The sequence below is a fragment of the Stegodyphus dumicola genome, chromosome 8, assembly GCF_044657685.1.
Source record: "Stegodyphus dumicola isolate Sdum_Otavi_A_Nest chromosome 8, ASM4465768v1".
Taxonomy (NCBI): Eukaryota; Metazoa; Arthropoda; class Arachnida; order Araneae; family Eresidae; genus Stegodyphus; species Stegodyphus dumicola.
In genome coordinates this window covers 69074429-69095193 of record NC_140775.1, presented here as the reverse complement: position 1 = coordinate 69095193, position 20765 = coordinate 69074429, and the positions used below count along the sequence as shown (strand labels likewise).

Sequence of the window (20765 nt, the reverse complement as noted above, 5' to 3'; positions counted from 1 at the left end):
GTTAAGAAAGCCTAGCGCCAGAGTGTCGCTATGGTAAGCAAATAGAGTGAATTTTAAAGAATGCATTTATTCTATTGTGGTTTATGCGCTGTCGGCGGAGTAGATTTATTTCAATCCAGTAAGTTTAAATGAAATGCAAGAAAAAATGCGTATAATTTAATATTCCGTACAAGGAAGTCATGTGGTGTACACATCAGATTTTTTTATTTTAATGTTGTGTCCTCTAATTCTCTCCAAATGTGTTCTGTTGACTTTATATCTGGTGACTGCCGTGGTGTTTTCAGACTTGTGGACAATTATAGACACCCAAAATTCGAACGTTGAGGGCCGTGTGCTTAGGATCGTTATCTTTATAAAAAACAAAGTTGTTTCCAGCATCCAAATTTTAGGCGGATGATTTTTATCTTTTAAAATATTTAAATAAAGAGCATGGTTCATTGTGTCATCAATATATACTAAATTATTTAATCCTGATGCTGTCATGCACCCTCACATAAGCACACATCCACCGTCATGCTTTACTGTTTCAACCAAGGTCTCGTCATTAAGCTGCTAATTTTTTTTTCTCCATACTATTAGACGCCCATCGAAACAGAAAATGTTAAACTTGCTTTCTGCAAATAAAACATAATTCCATTACTCTTCAGTCTTATGTACCATCGATTTTGAGAAGAAAAGCCCAAGTTTTCTATTTTTTGCACTTCCAAAATATTTTTTTCGAGCAGAGCACCTATGTAATCCAGCTGATCTGGGCTCTTGTCGAACAATTTTAAGTGAGATTGAGGTAGAATATTTTCCAGTTAATTTTGTACAAATCTTTACAACATTCAAACGTGGATTTTTCACAAATTTTCTAACTATAAATCTTTGGCCACGTTGAGTCACTGCAAGTCCTCTTTGCCGGACAACGTTTTTTTTACTTTATTTTGATCCGATTTTCTTCTTTAAAGTATTTTATCACATACTACACTCTAGAATGGGATATATTTACTAATTTAGCGATATTTTGAATCGAGTTTCCATCCTTATAAGAAAAAAATGATCAATTTTCGAATGCTGTTCGTTGTTTCCTTACGACTACGGACCATTTTTAAACATTACATAATATATAACGAAGCAAGCAAAAAATAAAGACAAACAATTTTTAAACATCACCAAAATGCAAAAATAAAAAAAAAGTAGCAGACGATAATTTTATTTATGAAATTTTACGAAAATGTTTCTGTGTACGATCACTTTTGTGGCGTGTTTTATCTGTGTCTCCTTACATTTTCAATTTTAGAAAAAGAAAATCAGTATTAAAAATTAAAAAGTTTCGTTTTATTCAAAATCACACCATGATGACATGAAAAAAAATTGGGCTTTATATTCGCACTCAGTTCTGAATTACATCGCTTTTTCTGCAAATTCTTAAAGTGTGCGAACATTTTTGGGAGACACTGTAAATGGTTATGCAATGAGACCCTTGATGAAGCATGGGCTTACATAAATGATCATGATCATTTCGATAGAAAAAAAAAAAAAAAAAAAAAAAAAGATGTCAATTTATTATAGAAATCGAAGAGAAAAAAAGTACAAACCTGGTAAGCCAGTGCAAAAAATTTTTTAGTAAGGAGTTTATGATTATCGGAGGATTCTCTTACAACGGTAAATTAAAAATAAAAGTGGAAACAATATTCTAATCTAATCAACTCAACGTTCGATCAGGAGAAAGTTTTACGTCGGATATCCACAGAAGAAATTCTAATTTCTTTATCCAAATGACTTTTAAAGAGTGAAACTTCTTCAGGATAAAGCAAAAAGTCATATTTCTAAACATAACAACTGAATTTCTTGAAAAAAATGAAGAATAAAACAGGTATTGCATATCTATCTTTGCGACGTATTTATGTCTGGTCTCTCTGCCGACGTTTGTGACTTGAAAAGAGCTCTTTGTAAGTGCAAACCTACCACAACTCTGGAAGGTAGTGGAAATCTCACGAAGAGTCCTTCTGTCATGGAAATCACGATGCGGGCTTAACGGTCTCGAAAGACACAGAACACATCTTTTTCTCCTCATATAAATATCAGTGTAAGATTCAATTCTTCAATCTGTCATGCTTCTCTTACACAAAATGTGAAATTCTAAGAATTATGCTAGTAGCATAAGTGACTTCTGCCTCTGATTTTGTGATCAGATCCTCATATTTTTTTACTCGAAACAAATTTGCGTACCACATTTAAAATTTTAGCTGCAGAATATATAAACGAGAATATTATACAGACGAGTACCTTCTTGTTCCGTAAATTGAGAAAGGCAGATACTGCTTTATAGGTAAAGTGTATTTAAGTAATTAATGGTGCTGTTGAATACGATTACGTAGCAGATGTTATGAAGTGTTTCTCCCGCCTTCCTGGCATGCCTTCGTGGTGTGGTGGTCTGCACGCTGGGAGTGCATTCAAGAGGTCCGCGGTTCGATTCCCGGCGAAGGCGTTGCTCATTTTTCATCTTGCCTGCTTTAAAAAATGCCTAATGTCTCTACAATGTGAGAACATCACTAGAAAATCTCTATGAACGAATTGCTTTTAAAATTAACTATGTCTTTTAAAATGTTTTTATTTTATTAAATAATACAAACTGTAATTCTTATAATTCATCAGCTAAAACCTAAAAACACAAAAATGACATTCAGCGACATCTTCATGGAAAAAAGGAAATTTTTGGTTAAAAATGTTGGGCAGTTTTAAGTTAAGTTAAGTAAGGTGCATATGAAAGTTAGCAAGGTGAATGTTCAGATTTTAAGAATAGATGATGCTGGAAGATGACTGAATTGATAAACTGTGCGAAAAAATTTAAAAAACGATCTGTGTCTTTATTAGTCCAATTCCAATGATTAGGGTTGGTCTGATAAAGACACAGATTACTTTTCGTTTTTCTTAGATTATTTTTAATTTGTGTGTGTCGGCTCAGAAACAGGCTGTTTTATTTAGCTTCTTTCTTTGCACTAGCTCCCTGATGACGATGAATTGAAAGATGTAAATTTCTTACAGTTTGCCACTGAGCTTCTGGTTTTTGCATGTGTTTTATTCCGAATAGAATATGTAATGAATTTTTAAACGTAGTTTTTATTTTATTTTGCATTACTACTACCACTTGGTGCTGCTATCAGCACGCAACTGGACTGCAAGCAGTTAAAAGCTAATTTTACTTTGCATTTCGCTTTTATTAATTATTATTAACAGATCGGAAATTGGTTTGTTTCCCTTTAAGCGTCAATTAATTTTTTTTAATATCAATAATTGACTAATTTTTTCCTTAACAATTTTCATTTTGTACCATTTTGATAAATTTACTTTTAATTAATTTTTTTTTTTTACTTGCTGTAGACAATACTAAAAAGATTTTTTCTACGCTAACATTAAAACTAATTTTTACTAAGTTTCCTAATTTCATATCTTTTCCTAGGAGATAATACAAAACTGTTCTAATATATATATATATATATATATATGTATATGTGTGTTTGTGTGTGTGTTATGATGCAGAAATGTTGGTTGAGTAGATAATGAGATATTTCTTTTGGCATTATAGAAACACTAATAGAGTAGAATTTTGATCCATAATGAAGAGTAAACGTGACGGCCGAGGCAGATTAAAAATTCCTTTTTATTTCTTCAAATGTTTTCTGGCCGCAAATAAATAAGCACATTACTCGTCTTTTTTAAAACACTTACATTTTTGATAGCTTTGCGGTAAGAAGAGAGCAACAAGCATCAGTCCAGCTAGGCCGAGGTACAGAAAGCAAGTGATTTGTGTTTAGGATGAAATCTTAATTCAGAATGCGTTTAGTTTCGTTATTCAATGCATTTGATTGGATAATTAACAAAGCTATAAATTTATCATTGGCTTTTTGAGTTTATTTCCATTTACATTATCACAATTGTATAAGAGTCATATGACGTGGGTTAGTCTCGAAATGATGTAGTGCAGAAAAATGGTACTGTAATTTATGTTTACATAATTTTGTTATGTTACATATAAGTACATTGGCAGCTTATATTAGCTTTTGAAATGCATTTTATTTGTATAGTTTCCTTTCAGACATAGGCTTTTTCACGAAGCTAGTCGGATTTAAACTGAAAATGAAATATATACTAATTCAACTTGCAGAAATTATATAGATTTCATAAAGCATTTGTGATATTTCATATCACAAACATGATAGGTGATTATTAATTATAATAATGCCTCTAGAAATTCCACCGTTTGCATCAGAGTATCTCCCTCACATCAGATCACTTACAGCCCAGTCATCTGTATGAGTACATGGCGTGGAGGCAATAGCTCAGGCTCTGTTACGACTTCATTGATATTCATCTGATGATTAAGTTCGCCCTAAAAATAATTTCAATTTAGAATGCATTTATTTTAAAAGAAGAAATTTAAGTAGAATTAAATAAATTGGAATAAAATTATATAATAAATAAATGTTTATTTAGAAGTAATTTGTATTTAGAATTTTTAAGAGTACTGATCATTTTCAATAGCTTCTGAATAATCTGGTTGAAATTTCCTTTAAAGAAAAGATATCTGTTGCAAGTCAATTTCAGTAATTTTCTTTTAATATTGCTGATAAAGAATACATGCGTTACGCCAGTTTTTAAAATTAGGAAATCCCTAAGTGTTGCGCTAAAATTGGAAACCGTATTTAATGAGTAAAATACGTACCACTGCAGTTAGTTAGATTCAAGACGATTTGCCAATAAGATTCGCAATCAAGATGAGCATAAAATTTTACTTATTTATTCTTAAAAGATTTTTAATAAATATGAGAATTCCTACTAAGAAAAATAATGAAACTGTATTTTCGAATGTCATATGAAGAAATTAGGACTACTAAAGAAGCCAGTAGAATAATTGTAGTATATGAAAAAGAACATTAATTCTTTTTCTAGCAATTTCCCAATAATTTTTTTATTATTAAAATTTCTTACTCACTTTTTTAATGAGCACTAATACAGAATCAATAAGTAATAAAATCTGAAAATTTCTTATAACATTAGTTCTTTGCAATGAAGTAAATATATTCTGATGTTTTAGATCACTGCATTTGCGATGAAAACTTCATGTTACCCGACTGAAATCTAAACGTCATAGTAACATTCCCTACGAAATAAAAAATTATTAGAAAACCGCTTTTGTAGAAAAATTTGGAATGAACTTTCCAAATTTTTCCACATTTGTATTTTCATTCTTTTATGAATAATTTCTAAAGATCCTTTGTTGCAAAGATTATTTTTAGTTTTTAGCTTGATATCAGATCCAATCAGGCAAATAATCTTTTTAGTCAGCTAAGAAAAGAATAATAATTCATATTTAATAGTATAAAATTTGTTTATAGGCCTGTTAAACATTTTGGAAAAAGTATTTGGAAACTCTTGGAAGACAAATTACAGGAAAAAAAGACATAATAACTATTTTATGTGGAGTACGGAGTAAGAACATATCTTTACTGCAACTTTTATGTAATGCTAGTTCTGAAATCCAGATATATATTTCGCTTTAAGTGTCTGTTTCTCGTCTTTAACGTCATTGAATTAATTTTTTTGCTTCAGGATACCAAAAGAAAAAAGGCTACTCATAAAGAAGTTTTTTATTAATAGGTCAAATTACTTTTAAAATATAAGAATCATAAGAGACTTAACAACGCCTAAATATATATGATTCTTCGGAGGATCATTCTTTGTGAGTACGAGTGCGGCAACCTAGAGATACCCTAGCCAAGTTGTCGGCAAACTCATTATCAACAGTTCAAAGATCGAAAATTCTTCCGAAAGCCACATTTTTAAAATTTAGATTATATAGGTAGGTATATTATTATTCACTTAATTAGTGCACTCACGATGGCTTTTACTGAGAAAGTTCTAAATATGATTAACGTAAGTTCTCTGAGGTCAACCCTCTTCCAACTCTCCTATCCACACTTGTCTTGTATACTCGTTTCGTGCATCTTCTTTTGTTTATTCTCTCGATATGTCCAAACTACCTTAACATACCTTTTTCCATTCTCAACACTACATCTTTTTTTTACTCCACAGCACTCCCTAAAATTAGCTTAATACTTCAACTTTTAAGTCTTCGTTAAACTATACAGCGTGTACCGTAAATGTTGCGACAAAACTTCAAATTTGGAAGGTCTAAGAAGCTAAAAACCCAGATATTTTGAAATGAAACTACTTTTTCACGTTATTTGGCTTTACAAATCAACTTAAAATTGAATGGTATATTAATTCAAAGCATTTCATTTGTTAAAATTTGACATATGGCAATTACTACGACAGCATAATTTGATGCATAAACAGTAAAATCAAAACACCGAAATCGGTACATACAAAAAAAAAAAAAAAAAAAAAAAAAAAAAAAAAAGAATCCTAGGAATAATACTGTCCGATATGTTTTCATGCTTCTGTAAAATTTGATAGCCTTTGTGTTGTATTTTCAAGATTTTCTTGCTTTTACGTACGCGCGCCCGCGTCTGCTATTTTGTGGAAGAGCTGCACTCAAGGAGCCAAACAGCCGCATTTTAGTTCGCGAGCCACGGTTTGCTGACCAAGCCTCGCATTTGGTTCGCGAGTGAAAAGACAATCAGACAGCCATGCGCTCTGGGCATCTTTTAGTAGAAACCACTTCTCCAGCTCAATCTAATAGCTCAAGAACCTGACAAGTCGACGTTAATGTGATAAAACACAAATCATTGAATTACTATTAGGGTCTTGTTTCCGAGGTCAACCATCAAAAGACTTCGCATCAAAAGAAATTGTCTCGAAACGGCAGTCACAAAAAGCGTTGTATCACGTTTGAAATTGTTGCAACCAATCGCCCTGTATTTAAAGAAATTAAATAAAGAATTTGCATGAATGTATGTATTTTTCTTATATTGCGAAAAACAACGGTACCTAGAGCCATTAAATTTGAATAACGTAGTCCTCCACCCCAATATGAGCACCTGGAAGCCTGGATTTGGAATTTATTTTATTGTCTATTTCATCTTAGGATTAACATGAAAATGAGGTTTTTGATTAACAAACTCAACGATTTGAAAGCGAGCAATGACAATACCCAATGAAAAAAAAAAGCATTTTTATCTCTAGTACGCGACACTGTTCTATTGTAAATTCTAATCATACGCTTTTTTGAAATATGTTTAGCCCATAGGGGGTCATTACCCCAAATGCTATCGAAGCGTGTATGTGTGTGTAAGTGGGGGGAAAAACACTCCTTTGGGCGTAATATAAAATATGAAAGCTTTTAAATTTAATAAAAAACTCAGCGATTTACGAATACGTGTTGCCATTCAGCAAATAATAAGATATTTGTCTTTCAAATTTAATCAACAAACTCAGTGATTTAAAAAAATATGTTGCCACTGCCCAAAATAAAGTATTTCTCACGCGCCAGTGCGTTGCCATTTGGTAAAGTGTAAGATATTTCTTTTTTTTTTTTTTTTTTTTTTCTTTTTTTCAAATTTAATTTGTCTGTTGTTCATTAATAAGTGATTTAAAAGCAGTAAGTAACTCCATCTCTACAAATTACTATCTGGACTTCTTAAAATCATTATATATTCTTCTTTTTTATAATAACTATTTTAGGCGACAGCCGCGCAAACGGCTAGTCTTTTTAAAAAAAGTATCTGCAGAGTATTCAGTTAGTTAGGAAAGACAAATTTCTTTTAAAACCAGTCTCATTTCACAGATACAAAATTAACCACTTTTAAATTTAACTGTACATTGCTGTTAAAAATTTAAATATTATTTTCTCATATATTCACTAATAAATAGAAACATATTTAAAACAACATTTGAAGAACTTACTCACTCTGGTATAAATAATGCTGATCACTTTTCCTTGTCACACTTATTTGGGTATTATTTGTTGTCTTTTGAGCGAAAATCTGAGCTCCATTATTTTTGTTTATAAGCATCTTGTTACAGATCATTTTAACTCATTTTCTATACATTACTTTTGATGTAGTTGGACAGTAGCTTCATATCCCCGATCAGGAAATTCTGGAGTATAACTCACTTTTCACGTCTTGCTTTCTACGGTGTTCAATGTCACCATTTAGCAAAAGGGACTTATTTATGTTAGGATTTAATTGCATATTAATACTTCTCGACCGTTCGCCTGAAATATAAGTGATTTAAAATTCAATACCAAGCCATCAGGTTTATACTTAATGGATTAAAAACTAATTTCTAGAAATGATCAAAATATAGACTACTTACACTGAAAACAGACGTACATCTATTGTTGTGTGCACACGGGTTCGAAATGGATTGAGTGAACACAAAACCGATGATAGCTTGATAAAATTTATTCCCACAAAAAATATACTTTTCAGTTCTGAAACTTCCCCAGAAGTAATCATAAAGCTATTCTCAGTATCACAGAGCACAATCAGTAGTTACACTCTAAACTACTAAGAACATTAAACACAATGCAATGCAAATCCAGAGAATCTAAAAGGAGAAGCTCGCGCGGAGATCTCTACTCTGAACTCAGCTGTGGACTAAAGCTAAGAACTGGTTTCTCTTTGAACTTACATAGTTTTCCTCTGGTTGCAGAGAAATCTGTAGTATCTTCCAGTCTCAAAATTACTGGAAGGCATATTAAAGCCGAATATGGTTTCCGAGTTTGGGGGCATGTCGCACTTTCTCGTCAAATTTGGCAGCAAAGTGGGTCACACAAACTGTCGCCGGCTTGACGATATCTCGCTAATTTAGCGAGATAATCTTTTACTTCAATATTAAATAGAGTTGCTCCTGTAATCTTATGTTTCAGGTATAGCTTTGTCTTTTGCGGCGTTTTTTATGGCATCATACAAAAGATATTACAGTTTTACATATAATTTGACTAAAATTATTTATATATGTACAAAATTTGTAACACTACTTTTAGGAAATATTAACTTAGATGTAATTTAGCATTCGTTCATAAAAGATTTAAAATTGATATTTTATAATATCTTAATATAAATAATATATATATATATATATATATATATATATTATATAATAATATATATAGACTTTTCCAATAGTTGAAAATAAAATAGCTAGTAATGGATGTGACTTCTATCCCTTTTCTAATAAAATTAAGTTCATCTTAAATTTTCATATTTTAAAACTGGTCATAATTTCATATGACCGAGGAATTTTGTTATGTGATGTATTAAATGTTCCTAAGAAAGAGCTTTGAAGCATGTAAATCAACATTCCTTCACAGTTAAACATTTAGAGATGAATATTGCAATATGCAAAATTTGAACACCATGCAAAATTTATGTTAATCTATCATTTATGTTATTGCTAAGTTTAAGCCATTTATATTTAAATATTTGGAGAAATTAAAACTAAAGATTTGATCCAGTGTTAATCCAGTGCTCAGAGATTTACTCTTACATATATAAGGCGATAAGATCGAATGAAATTGCGAATACTTAACGAAAATCATTACAAGAAGCCACTACGCAAATCTACAAGGAGAAATAATCTATGAATCCAACATTTGCCCGTTGGGGTTATTCATCCGGTATTTCTAGAGCAGTGTTTCTTAACTTGTGGTTCATGGACCTCTTGGAGGTCCATGGGTCATATTTTGGGGGTCCGCTGACTGCTCCTAATTTTTAAAATGTTTGCATCAATATTTTTAAAAAAACTTTTTTTGTCACGGCAACCTCTGTAAACCATCTGTCTGCCATTTCCCAATAATAGAGACCTCCACAATACGAGGAAAAGAACATTCGCAAACCATATAAAATTTGAAATTTTTAGAAACACAAAGTAGCCTTTGAATTTTACTTCACTTGGAAATAAAGTGACGTTAAAATCAGCTCCGCAAAGTTCTTGCAAAGTTTTAAAACAAAATATTAGTTTTACTTTTTCATAAGTTGTAATTAAAGTGTTTTTTTCAAGTGTTTTTTTATATCTTAATGTTTGTTCTTAATGTTTCATTTGATTATTTGATATTTTTTGTAGCCCAAAATGTCCAAAAAATAAAATAAAAATAAAAAAAAAAAAAAAAAAGGGAAGTATGATGAAAATTATGTAAAATATGGATTCTGCTGCATGAAGGAATCGGACGGTGTTGAAAAGCCACAATGCTTTCTGTGTGGAAAAGTTATGGCAAACGCCAGTATGAAACCGGCAAAATTGATAGAGCATCTCAAATCTCTTCATCTTGAAAATGCATCTAAGGATCTAGAATTTTTTACAAAGAAGAAAGCCCAGTTTTCGAAATTTACAAAAACCTTTGGTTGAGGCATCTTTCAGAGTTGCATATTGTGTTGCCAAAAGTAAGAAACCGCATACTATTGGAGAGACATTAATTAAGCCATGTGCGCTGGAAATGGTTGAATTAGTTTGTGGACTGGAACAGAGAAAAAACTTGAGGCTATTCCATTGTCCAAGGATGTGATATATTCAAGAATAGTTGAAATTTCTTGCAAAATCTTGAAACAGATCATCGATGAATTGAAAGCATCGCCATTTCCCTTTAGTATGCAACTGGATGAAACTACAGACATCTCGAATTGTAGTCAACTTCTTGTTTTTGTTCGTTACGTGTCTGCTGATACTATCAAAGAAGAATTTTTATTTTGTGAGCCTCTTTTGCAAACTACAAAGGCAGTTGATGTTTTAGCGATTTTAAATGTTTTCTTTTTCAAACAACACTTCGACTGGAAACAAAAACTTCATTCACTTCATACGGATGGAGCACCTGCGATGCTTTGGCAATAAATCTGGTTTGCCCATTTGGTCAAAAAAGAGGCTCCTAATGTCATTGTTACACATTGTTTTTTACATAGACATGCACTGGCTACAAAAACTCTTCCAACGAGCTTAAACGAAGTATTGTCAATAGTTATTAAAACTGTGAATTTTATTAGAAGTAGAGCTCTTAATCATCGTCTTTTTAAAACACTGCGTCAAGAAATGAACGCAGAACATGAGGTACTTCTGTACCACACGGAAGTGCGCTGGCTGTCACGAGGGCAGGTTTTGAAACGAATTTTCATGTTGAAGACAGTAGTATAACTTTTTTTAGAAGAAAAAGATAACTCACTCTTCGAATATTTCAAAAAAAAAAAAAAAGATTTTATATGTAAATTGGCTTACCTGGCAGACATTTTTAACCACATGAACGATATATGTCTTTCAATTCAAGGGCCTGATACAACAATTATGGATGCCACTGAGAAACTACAGGCTTTTTCATTGAAAATGTCACTTTGGAAAATTATAATTCAAAATGGGATATATGCAAACTTTCAAATGTTGGACGAAGTGCTTTTTGAAAATGGATCTTGGAAAGATAGTTTGTTATTGAATAACTTAAAAATGAAATCTGTGAACACCTGGAAGGACTTCAAGTTTCATTTGAAAAATATTTCAATTCGGATAGAATAAATATAAAAGATGAGTTGTGGATTCGTAATCCTTTTCTTTGTGATATTGACTGTATCGATGACATGAACCTTGCCAAAGATTAGCTAATTGATTTGAAAACAAAGTCCTTGTTAAAAATGGATTTCGATTCAAAAACTCTTGGAGAGTTTTGGTCTTCTTTAAGAGAAGCCTACCCATTGTTTGTAAAATGAGCTATGGCAGCCATTATTCCGTTTGCTACAGTATATCTTTGCGAAGCGGGATTTTCCACACTTGTCACAATAAAAACAAAACATCGAAATAGACTGAATGTCGAACATGATATGCGCGTTGCTTTGTGTCGAAAACCATCCCTCAATTAAATCTGTTAATCAAGGAAAAGCAGCAACAGCCTTCACATTAAAAATTTTAATTTCTTCAAGTTTTTTATACTATTGAAATAAAAATATTAAAATAATTAAATAATAAAACAGAATATATTTTATAATAAATGATGTTTAAGCAATTTTTTTCCCAGAGGGGTCCGTGACATATTTAAAATTTTTAAAATGGTTCATTGTGCCAAAAAGGTTAAGAAACACTGTTCTAGAGTCAGTAGAGTATGTGCTGAATCATTAGTTTTTGTGGGTGGTCTGTCCGGGGATCCTTTCACAAAAATGCGACGGCTAGCGTCATTAGCTTTCTTGAAACAGATGCAGTTTGCTCTCTGTTTATGTGTGACAAATGTTTGTATGTAACAAATGCGTGTGTGATATGGGCCTTATACGGCACCCTGCAATGAGGGTCGTTCACAATGGTCATGGGGAGCTATTAGCTTTAGAAAACAGGTAGACTCCTCTACACCATTGGCGATTGTTCCTTTTACTTCCTGGCGAACACTGTGGCTTGTGTTACTCTGGATAGTAACCTTGATATGAATCGTGGATCCACATTCAGCTTCATCTAAGCTTTCTTTTTGGATTCAGTTGCTAAATTGCCAAATTGTTACCTTCAGCTTTGGTTTTTTTCAAATATATAAATTTGTAAAAGTAGGTGAAGGGTTTCTGTGAAATAGAAGAATTAATATTAAACATTAGAGGCAGAAAATATTGTAGACAGTAATTCATATTGTGAAACAGAAGTTAGTAAACAGTCTTATCTTGGAAAGGAAAATCAGCTAACAATTCTAAAAATAATGACGACAATATTATATTCCTTAGAGAAAGAACACAATATTGAATCTCGAATAGGAAATTGCAATATAAAACGACACTTGAAAGATATTGTAAGGATCTTAAGTTTTACTAACGTTTATTTTATTTTAAATCTTTACCATCACTTCTTATTTTCTACTTCCGGCCAGAATTATAAGCGTTAATGTATTTATGCAAAGTTTGTCAGGCGAACGCCAAGTATTTAAGTTGTGGCTTTTTGCCAAGCGAGAGAGAGGAAGCAGTTAGTCGAAGCAGGCCGCTTACCTTAGAAGTTTTACTCAGTTGCTGGTTGCCTTCCAGGTCAGAGGTTTTAATCCTCTTGATAATTTTAAACGTATTGTAGTGTTCACAGTTCTCTGTACTACATACGGCTTCCTGTAAATATAAGGCCAATCTTCCACGTTTATTATTTTAAAGTTAAATTAGAGTTTAGTTTTATTTTTATAATTTTACGTTAGACCACAAGTAGCGGGTCTGTGTATTCCGAAGTACGGAAGTTATTGTAAATAGAGAAAAAAAAAGGGTTTTGTATACCCTTCTTGTGTATCCTGTCTACTTCCCACAGTGATTGAACATAGCTTTAGTAAGCTCTCTGTTCCGAGTCAGGTCCTTGCATGTTCCCGAAGAAAGTAAGACGGAACATTGAACCTGATAGTGGCGCCCAACGAAGAAGAATAACCATGGCCGAGTTTCAAGAAGAACCTGTGCTGCCTGCAGAAGAGGCTCAGAATCCAGAAATGCCAGCTGCCGCCCTGGAAGGATTTGGTTACATCGTCCAGACCATGCGCGCTTCGATGAAACCAGAAGCAACATTTAATGGAAACTCACCGGTAACCAGTTTTTTGGAAAAATTGGATGACCACTTCATGCTCTACCCCGTGCACGAATTTCAAAAAGTTACCTTAGCTACCAGCGCTTTGAGGGGCCAAGCGCTTAACTGGTTCAAATGTATAGGCAGAAGTCTCTTGGGTCAAGCGGGAAGTCCCAACTATACTTACGAGAATTTCAAGACTGCCCTATTAAAAGCCTTCCCTGTTGTAAGGGATCGTGCGAAATTAGAAACGGAACTTTTTAGTATATATCAACAAAGAATCGAAAACCTCTCAAGCTTTATTTTAAGAAAAATTCACGTCTTCAAACTCTTGTATGGAAACCGTCCGGATCCTGAGATAATTCAAGTGATTTTGCCGAGGTTACTGCCCCAAGTGCAAGACTTTATTGAATTAAGAAATCCGACTACACTGGAAAAGTCATTTGAGCTAGCAATCCAATTTGAAAGTAGAAGAACGGCGGACATTGAGAGAAGACGCCAGTATGAACAGCGAAACCAATTTGGTGCGCCAAGACTATAGCAAACTCAAGCACACGGCTACGGAAGCAAAGCGAATCAGTGGGCAAGGAAACCCGAGCATTCAAAAACAGCCGGCGAACGTCGACAGTTCAATAGCAATCCAGGAAAAAAGTCTCAAGGCCAGTGGAAAAAGAAGGAAAGCACGGAAATGAAAAATAAGTTAAACTAAAACGGATTTCTGCTGACGGGAGGGTGCGGAAATCCGAAGGCCAAGAAAACCCCTCTTCCTTCAAGTTAAATACAGTAATGGTGAAAAATGTGACTCTTCCGAAGATTGAAGTGTTGGTGAATAATATCCCAGCCACCGCACTCCTGGATACAGGCGCGCAGTGTTCCTGTGTGGCAGAAGATTTTTTTAGGAAGTATTTTCGGAAATACCGCATATATAATTCGGATAATACGACAGTGTTAGCGGCGCAAGGAGAAAAATGTAAGTGTATAGGTAAATTACCGCTGTATGTCCGTATCAAGGACGAACAAGTAAAGGTGATGTTTTTCATAGTAAAGAATCTGCAAGCACATATTATTTTAGGAATAGATTTTCTTTCAGAGGCACAAGCAACGCTGGATTTTAATGAAGCGTCCCTTAAGCTGACAATGAAACCAGTTCGTGCAGAAAAGGCTGAACCGCCGATGTTAAATCTTGACCACCTGCCTAATGACGAGCAAGGAAGAATCCGACAAGTGGTAAGTGAATTTGCTTCGTTATTTAGTGATATTCCAGGATTTACTCAGGTTACTAACCATAGTATTGACACCGGAGATTCAATGCCAGTTCGCCACAAAGCATACCGGTATGATAAGAATAAGAAAAAAATTATAGAATGGCATATCACCGATATGCTACGTAAAAAGATCATAACGCCCATCTCAAGTAGTTATGCTTGCCCGGTGGTTTTATGTAAGAAAAATAATGACTATCCTTTGACACATCCAAAAAGGTGGAGATTCGCAATTGATTACCGTAAATTAAACTCCATAACTAAATATCCGGTATATCCGTTACCTATTATTGAAGAAATTCTAAGGAACATAACATCCACCAAATATATGACGACTTCAGACTTAACGACTGGTTATTTTCAAATAGGGGTTAGGCCTGAGGACGTGCCTAAGACTGCTTTTATAACCAAGTCTGGCACTTATGCATTTCTGCGTATGCCGTTTGGCCTTTCAGGGGCGCCGGCAACATTTCAGCGATGTATGGACATTGTGTTAAGACCTGTTCTTGGAAAGTCCACATTTATCTATTTAGACGATATCATTATTACTAGTGATAATCTCGACCAACATGTACAGGATTTAAGACAGGTGTTTTCTTTATTAAATGAGGTCGGTCTAAAGGTTAATGTCGAAAAGTGCAAATTTGCAGCCCCTGAATTAAAATATTTAGGTTACAAGATATCTCAGAAAGGAATAGAGACAGACGAATCAAAAATAATCGCTGTACAAAAGTATCCGACTCAAAACGGCGAAGAAGCTCTCTTCTTTTCTAGGACTTTGTTCATATTATAGGTCCTTTATAAAAAATTTTGCAGCTATTGCTGAACCATTGTTAAAATTAAAAAGGATAAAGGCAAGATTCTCGTGGACGGCCGAAGCCAATAGTGCTTTCGAAAAATTAAAACAAGCATTAACGCAAGCCCCTGTGTTGAAATTTCCTGAAAAGGATGAGAATTTAGAAATTTCAGCGGATGCTTCGGATTATGCCGTAGGAGCGGTTCTTTCGCAAAATCAGCAGCCCGTGGCATTTTTTAGCCGAACTTTAAATCAAACACAAAGAAACTATTCCGCGACCGAGAGAGAGGCACTTGCAGTTCTGTTAGCAGTGCAAAAGTTCCGAGTCTATTTTGGAAAGGCGCCAATAACAGTGTACTCTGATCATGCGGCGGTAACTAGATTGTACTCAGGGAAAAACTTATCCCCAAGGTTAATAAGATGGGCACTCAAGCTACAAGAATATAATCTGGTAATCAAGCATACCCCCGGAAAGGAAAATATCGTAGCAGATGCCCTATCCAGAATTAAAATAGATGAAGAAGGTAATACCGTAAAGGTGGCAATGCTGACAGCATGTACAATAAATTCCCGAGAAACTGTAATAACCGAACTGGGTAAGGATCCTGAGTTTGGAAGTATTTATGAGTATTTAAAGGATCCTGAAAATTTTAGCCACCAAGATATTGTGGCGATAAGAAATAGAGCGGCCCATTACGAACTAATAGATGGTCTATTATTCTATACAAAAACTACGAATTCCAACAACGAATTTCGACCTGTTATCCCAGCTATTCTTAGACTAAATATCCTGCAGGAGCTCCATGACAGCCCTTTAGCTTCTCATACTGGTATTCGAAAAACTATCCAACGCGTACGCGAGGCAGTCTATTTTCCTGAACTGCAAAAGTTAACAAGGGCGTATGTCCAGTCTGTCAAGCAGTTAATTATATTAATTTCCGCCCGGCCGGGTTTCTAAATAGTATTAAATCCGAATTTCCAAATGAAATAATTGGCATCGATTTATTGGGCCCTTTCCCAAAAAGTCAGTTAAATAAAAGTCGCTATCTCCTTGTTATGTTTGATCATTTTAGTAAATGGACCGAAATTGTTCCCTTAAAACGAGCCTCCGCGAAATTAGTTACTGATTCTATTTTAAATAAATATATTTTAAAATACGGGGCGCCCCTAAAAGTTATATCGGATAATGGTCCTCAATTTGTAAGTAATGTATTTGAAGACATGTGCCAAAAACTGGGCATACGTCATTTAAAAATGGTCCCGTATCGGCCGCAATCAAATATAGCGGAACGGGTCAATAGAAATATAGTGAAAATTATCCGTAGTTATGTTAAAAAGTTTCATAAAAGCTGGGATAACTATGTCAATGAATTTGCTTTCGCCCTTAGGACCGCAAAACATGATACAACGGGCAAAACACCTGCTGAGTTATTTTTAGGGAGAAAGATTATAACGCCGTTAGATAAATTATTTTATGTGCAACAAAGTGCCCCAGAATTTAAAATGGGTGATATAGAAAAACTAATTAAGGAAGCAAAGGAGAATACTGAAGTAGCACAGAGAAAACAAAAATTATATTATGACTTGAAACGACGGGGAGTAACGTATAAAGTAGGGAATGAAGTTTTAAAAATTAAGCATTCACTTTCTTCAGCACCAGAAGATAAAACTGCTAAATTTTTTCCACGATTTGAAGGACCATATGTCATAGAAAAAATAACTCACGCTGTAGTAGTGTTAAAAGCTAGAAATGGTGAAACCTGCTCCGCAAACATTGATCAAATCAAACCCTACTATGATCGTAATAAAATGAAAATTTTCAAAGCTATTTTGCAGGATCCGGCACGGCAGACACCACAGGCACAAGCTCCAGAGGTGGAAAAACGACAAGTACAAGGGCAAGCCATTAAGAGGCAGGAGCAAGTGAAAAGAAAGTTTCCCCGCGGAAAAATTGAAGGTAGCAAGAAAAAGAAGCCGTTCCACCGTCCAGAAAAGAGAGCTCACGAACACCCCCAGAATGAAGAAGGGAGAAGGACGACGTATGCAAAGAGAACCAGGAGAAATGACGGCAACTATAACCTGGCTCTAAAACGGAAGATCTACTCATCCGACAGGACTCTCCGCAGCAAATGTCGCCGAACTGCGGAAGGGCCAACAGCGACGGAGGAAAAGTTACAAGGAAAATTTGAACGGCCAGCAACGAGGTCCAGGCAGGAACACGAAATAAGTTTCCCGGTTCCGCCAAGACCAGCTGCCATCAAACGACCAAGACCACAGGCAGAAGCGAAAAAGAAGGTATTCAAGGGTGATCGAACTGGAGAAAAAAGAAAGCATCTAGAAGAAGGCACTGAAGGGCTAGCCCGTACAAGAAGGAGGATAAATCAAACAACAATCTTCACTACCTTTCAGGACTGGGCCCAGAAAAGAATGTCCGAATATCACAAAGATAAGTAAAATTTTATGTTACTTTGCAAACTTAAGTTAATCTTTCATTCTTACTGCAAGTGGCAGATTTCAAGAAGTTTGACCTCATGCGAGGTCTACCTTTATCGTCAAAAGGGCGAGAAATGAGTTGTTACCTATTTTGGTATTATGTTTTTCAATTACTCGCGTGTAAAACTAAAATTAATATATAATAGGAATGTGTAAATACTTGAATATTGTAAAAGTTATTGTATAAAATTCTATTTAAAAGATTCTGGCAAGAAAGAAGTTTTAGCCTGAAAGACTTTTGAAATGTAGTATTTCAATGTAGAAGAATTGGCACTTGTTAATTAATTGTAAGTTAACAATGTACTACTAATGTATATTTTAAAATGCGTAAAATTAACGGCATGTTAATATGTTCTTATATACAATGTGAACTGTTATTTTAAGCGTTAAGAAATACTGTGATATGTTAAAAGTGAAAGTAATGTCAAAACATTTTAACTTATTCGTGTGACTGTAAAAAGAGAAAATTATTGTGAATATGTGTTAAAGGTTGAATGAATGTAGTTAGGCTCTCTGACGCTACACTTCAGAGTTAGCCACTTTCAGAATAGTACCTCAGGGTTTAGAGTTGAAATTAGGGTGTGTTACGAGGTCTTGGTATGTTGAATTTTAACACGTTAGTGTTTTGATTGTAGGAGGAAGTGTTGAACACATAGACATAAACACATTCGTGTTTGGTGTTCTTTTACAACACATGTCAGAGAGCACGGGGAGAGATAATTAAAATAGTCACGAATGAAATAAGAATATTAAGAGAAATATAATTATACATGTTACTTGCCATTTCATTATGTAACATTTCATTAAACTAGTTTTCCTTCCAGATCTCTGGAAGGAACCAGATTTCAACTAACAACTCCTGTTTAGATGCAGTACAGATGAAAAAAATTGTGTGTCCTGGGAGCTGCTATTGTAAAAACAAATTTCTTTCTTTTAAATTTCTAGTTTCTAGCGAAAAATGTTTGTAAAAGATTGGCCTCGCGTTAGATTCTAGAGCTAAAAGTTTTCAACGAGGTCGTTTTAGACCTCAGTTTCAAACTAATTAACTCTGGCGGGAAGTATGTAAGGATCTTAAGTTTTACTAACGTTTATTTTATTTTAAATCTTTACTATCACTTCTTATTTTCTACTTCCGGCCAGAATTATAAGCGTTAATGTATTTATGCAAAGTTTGTCTGGCGAACGCCAAGTATTTAAGTTGTGGCTTTTTGCCAAGCGAGAGAGAGGAAGCAGTTAGTCGAAGCAGGCCGCTTACCTTAGAAGTTTTACTCAGTTGCTGGTTGCCTTCCAGGCCAGAGGTTTTAATCCTCTTGATAATTTTAAACGTATTGTAGTGTTCACAGTTCTCTGTACTACATACGGCTTCCTGTAAATATAAGGCCAATCTTCCACGTTTATTATTTTAAAGTATTAGAGTTTAGTTTTATTTTCTATATTTTTACGTTAGACCACAAGTAGCGGGTCTGTGTATTCCGAAGTACGGACGTTATTGTAAATAAAGAAAAATAAAGGGTTTTGTATACCCTTCTTGTGTATCCTGTCTACTTCCCACAGGTATTGAACATAGCTTTAGTAAGCTCTCTGTTCCGAGTCAGGTCCTTGCATGTTCCCGAAGAAAGTAAGACGGAACATTGAACCTGATAATATGAAATAAAACGTCAACGATTGATAAAAACGATTGAACACTTCATAGATTATTTTGGTTTTAATCAGCAATTTCTGAACGTAAAAAAAAATTCTTCTTTCATTTATAAAATGTAAAATATTTTAAAAGTATAAGCAAATCATTATTCTTCCGACGGTAAGATGCTTTCACGGTTTTCTTCACGCATGAGTTACGTGACTGCCTATTAGAAATACAGGTACTTGTTTCTAGCACTTACAAAAATACTGCCTAATTCTTAAGATGGATGTATAAGAGGACAGAAGTAGTATATTTTTAACATTTTATACTTAGTCACCGACAAAAAATTACATATTTATTTACTTCCACATCATAAAATATGGAATATTGATAGCTGCTCGGAGCTTGCAATTAGCTTGCGTGTCTAGGTAGCAAACAGGTGTTCTGTGGACCAGTTTCATGTTCATATAACGTACTAGCTATACCTCTACTGAGAAAATACTGAATCGCTACTAGTTAATCTGATTGCACGTAATAGCGTCACTTGTTTAATTATGTGACAAATCGATGGAAAATGGCTGTTGAACAATAACTATTTCATCTACTCGGAAAAATTTTGTGTACGAAAATTTATTAATGCTGTATTTATTGCCTTTAGTATGAGATAGGTAGCTCATAATAGATTCAAAAGCATGGTGCCATCATGGCAGCATAGTTTTGAAATGTCAGGAACTGCCTCTGTATTACATAATTTTATTTTATATATTTCCTTCACACTAGTAGATTACAAGATCACTTGTAGGAGAACAAGTAGCTTATTACCACTGAATAGTTGGACAACCCTGACATACATGTTACCCAGTTGACAGTTAAAAGGAGGCGGAGAGACTATCGCTCTAACAAGAGTTAGGTGGGTTTGTCTTGCGTTTCCGTATATTAGAAGATACATCAAATAACATTGTAAGGTATATTGTTGCCTTTGTGGCTATGGACATCCTTGTATAACATACATAATTTCAGATTATATACTATATTAACAATATATCCGAAACAAAAATAATTATATTTCCACAAAATATGTGCAAGACACAATGTTTCTTCAGTTTGTTTTTAATAAATGCCAGACTGACTTCGATGCAAGTTCATAAATGGTTTGAGA

The 20765-nt window shown here is 34.1% G+C and overlaps 1 protein-coding gene across 5 annotated transcripts in view; it reads right to left on the bottom strand.

Moving 5' to 3' along the window:
* Positions 1–20765, bottom strand: part of LOC118201394 (cGMP-dependent protein kinase, isozyme 1-like) — a 259174-nt gene that overhangs the window by 71242 nt on the left and 167167 nt on the right. The window contains exon 15 of one of the 5 annotated variants that reach the window (XM_085821968.1): positions 4284–4375. The exons of the other annotated variants lie outside the window; for them this stretch is intronic. Within the exon in view, the coding sequence (XP_085678094.1) occupies positions 4284–4375 (92 nt within the window). The remainder of the gene's footprint in view (positions 1–4283; positions 4376–20765) is intronic. 5 annotated transcript variants of the gene reach the window in all.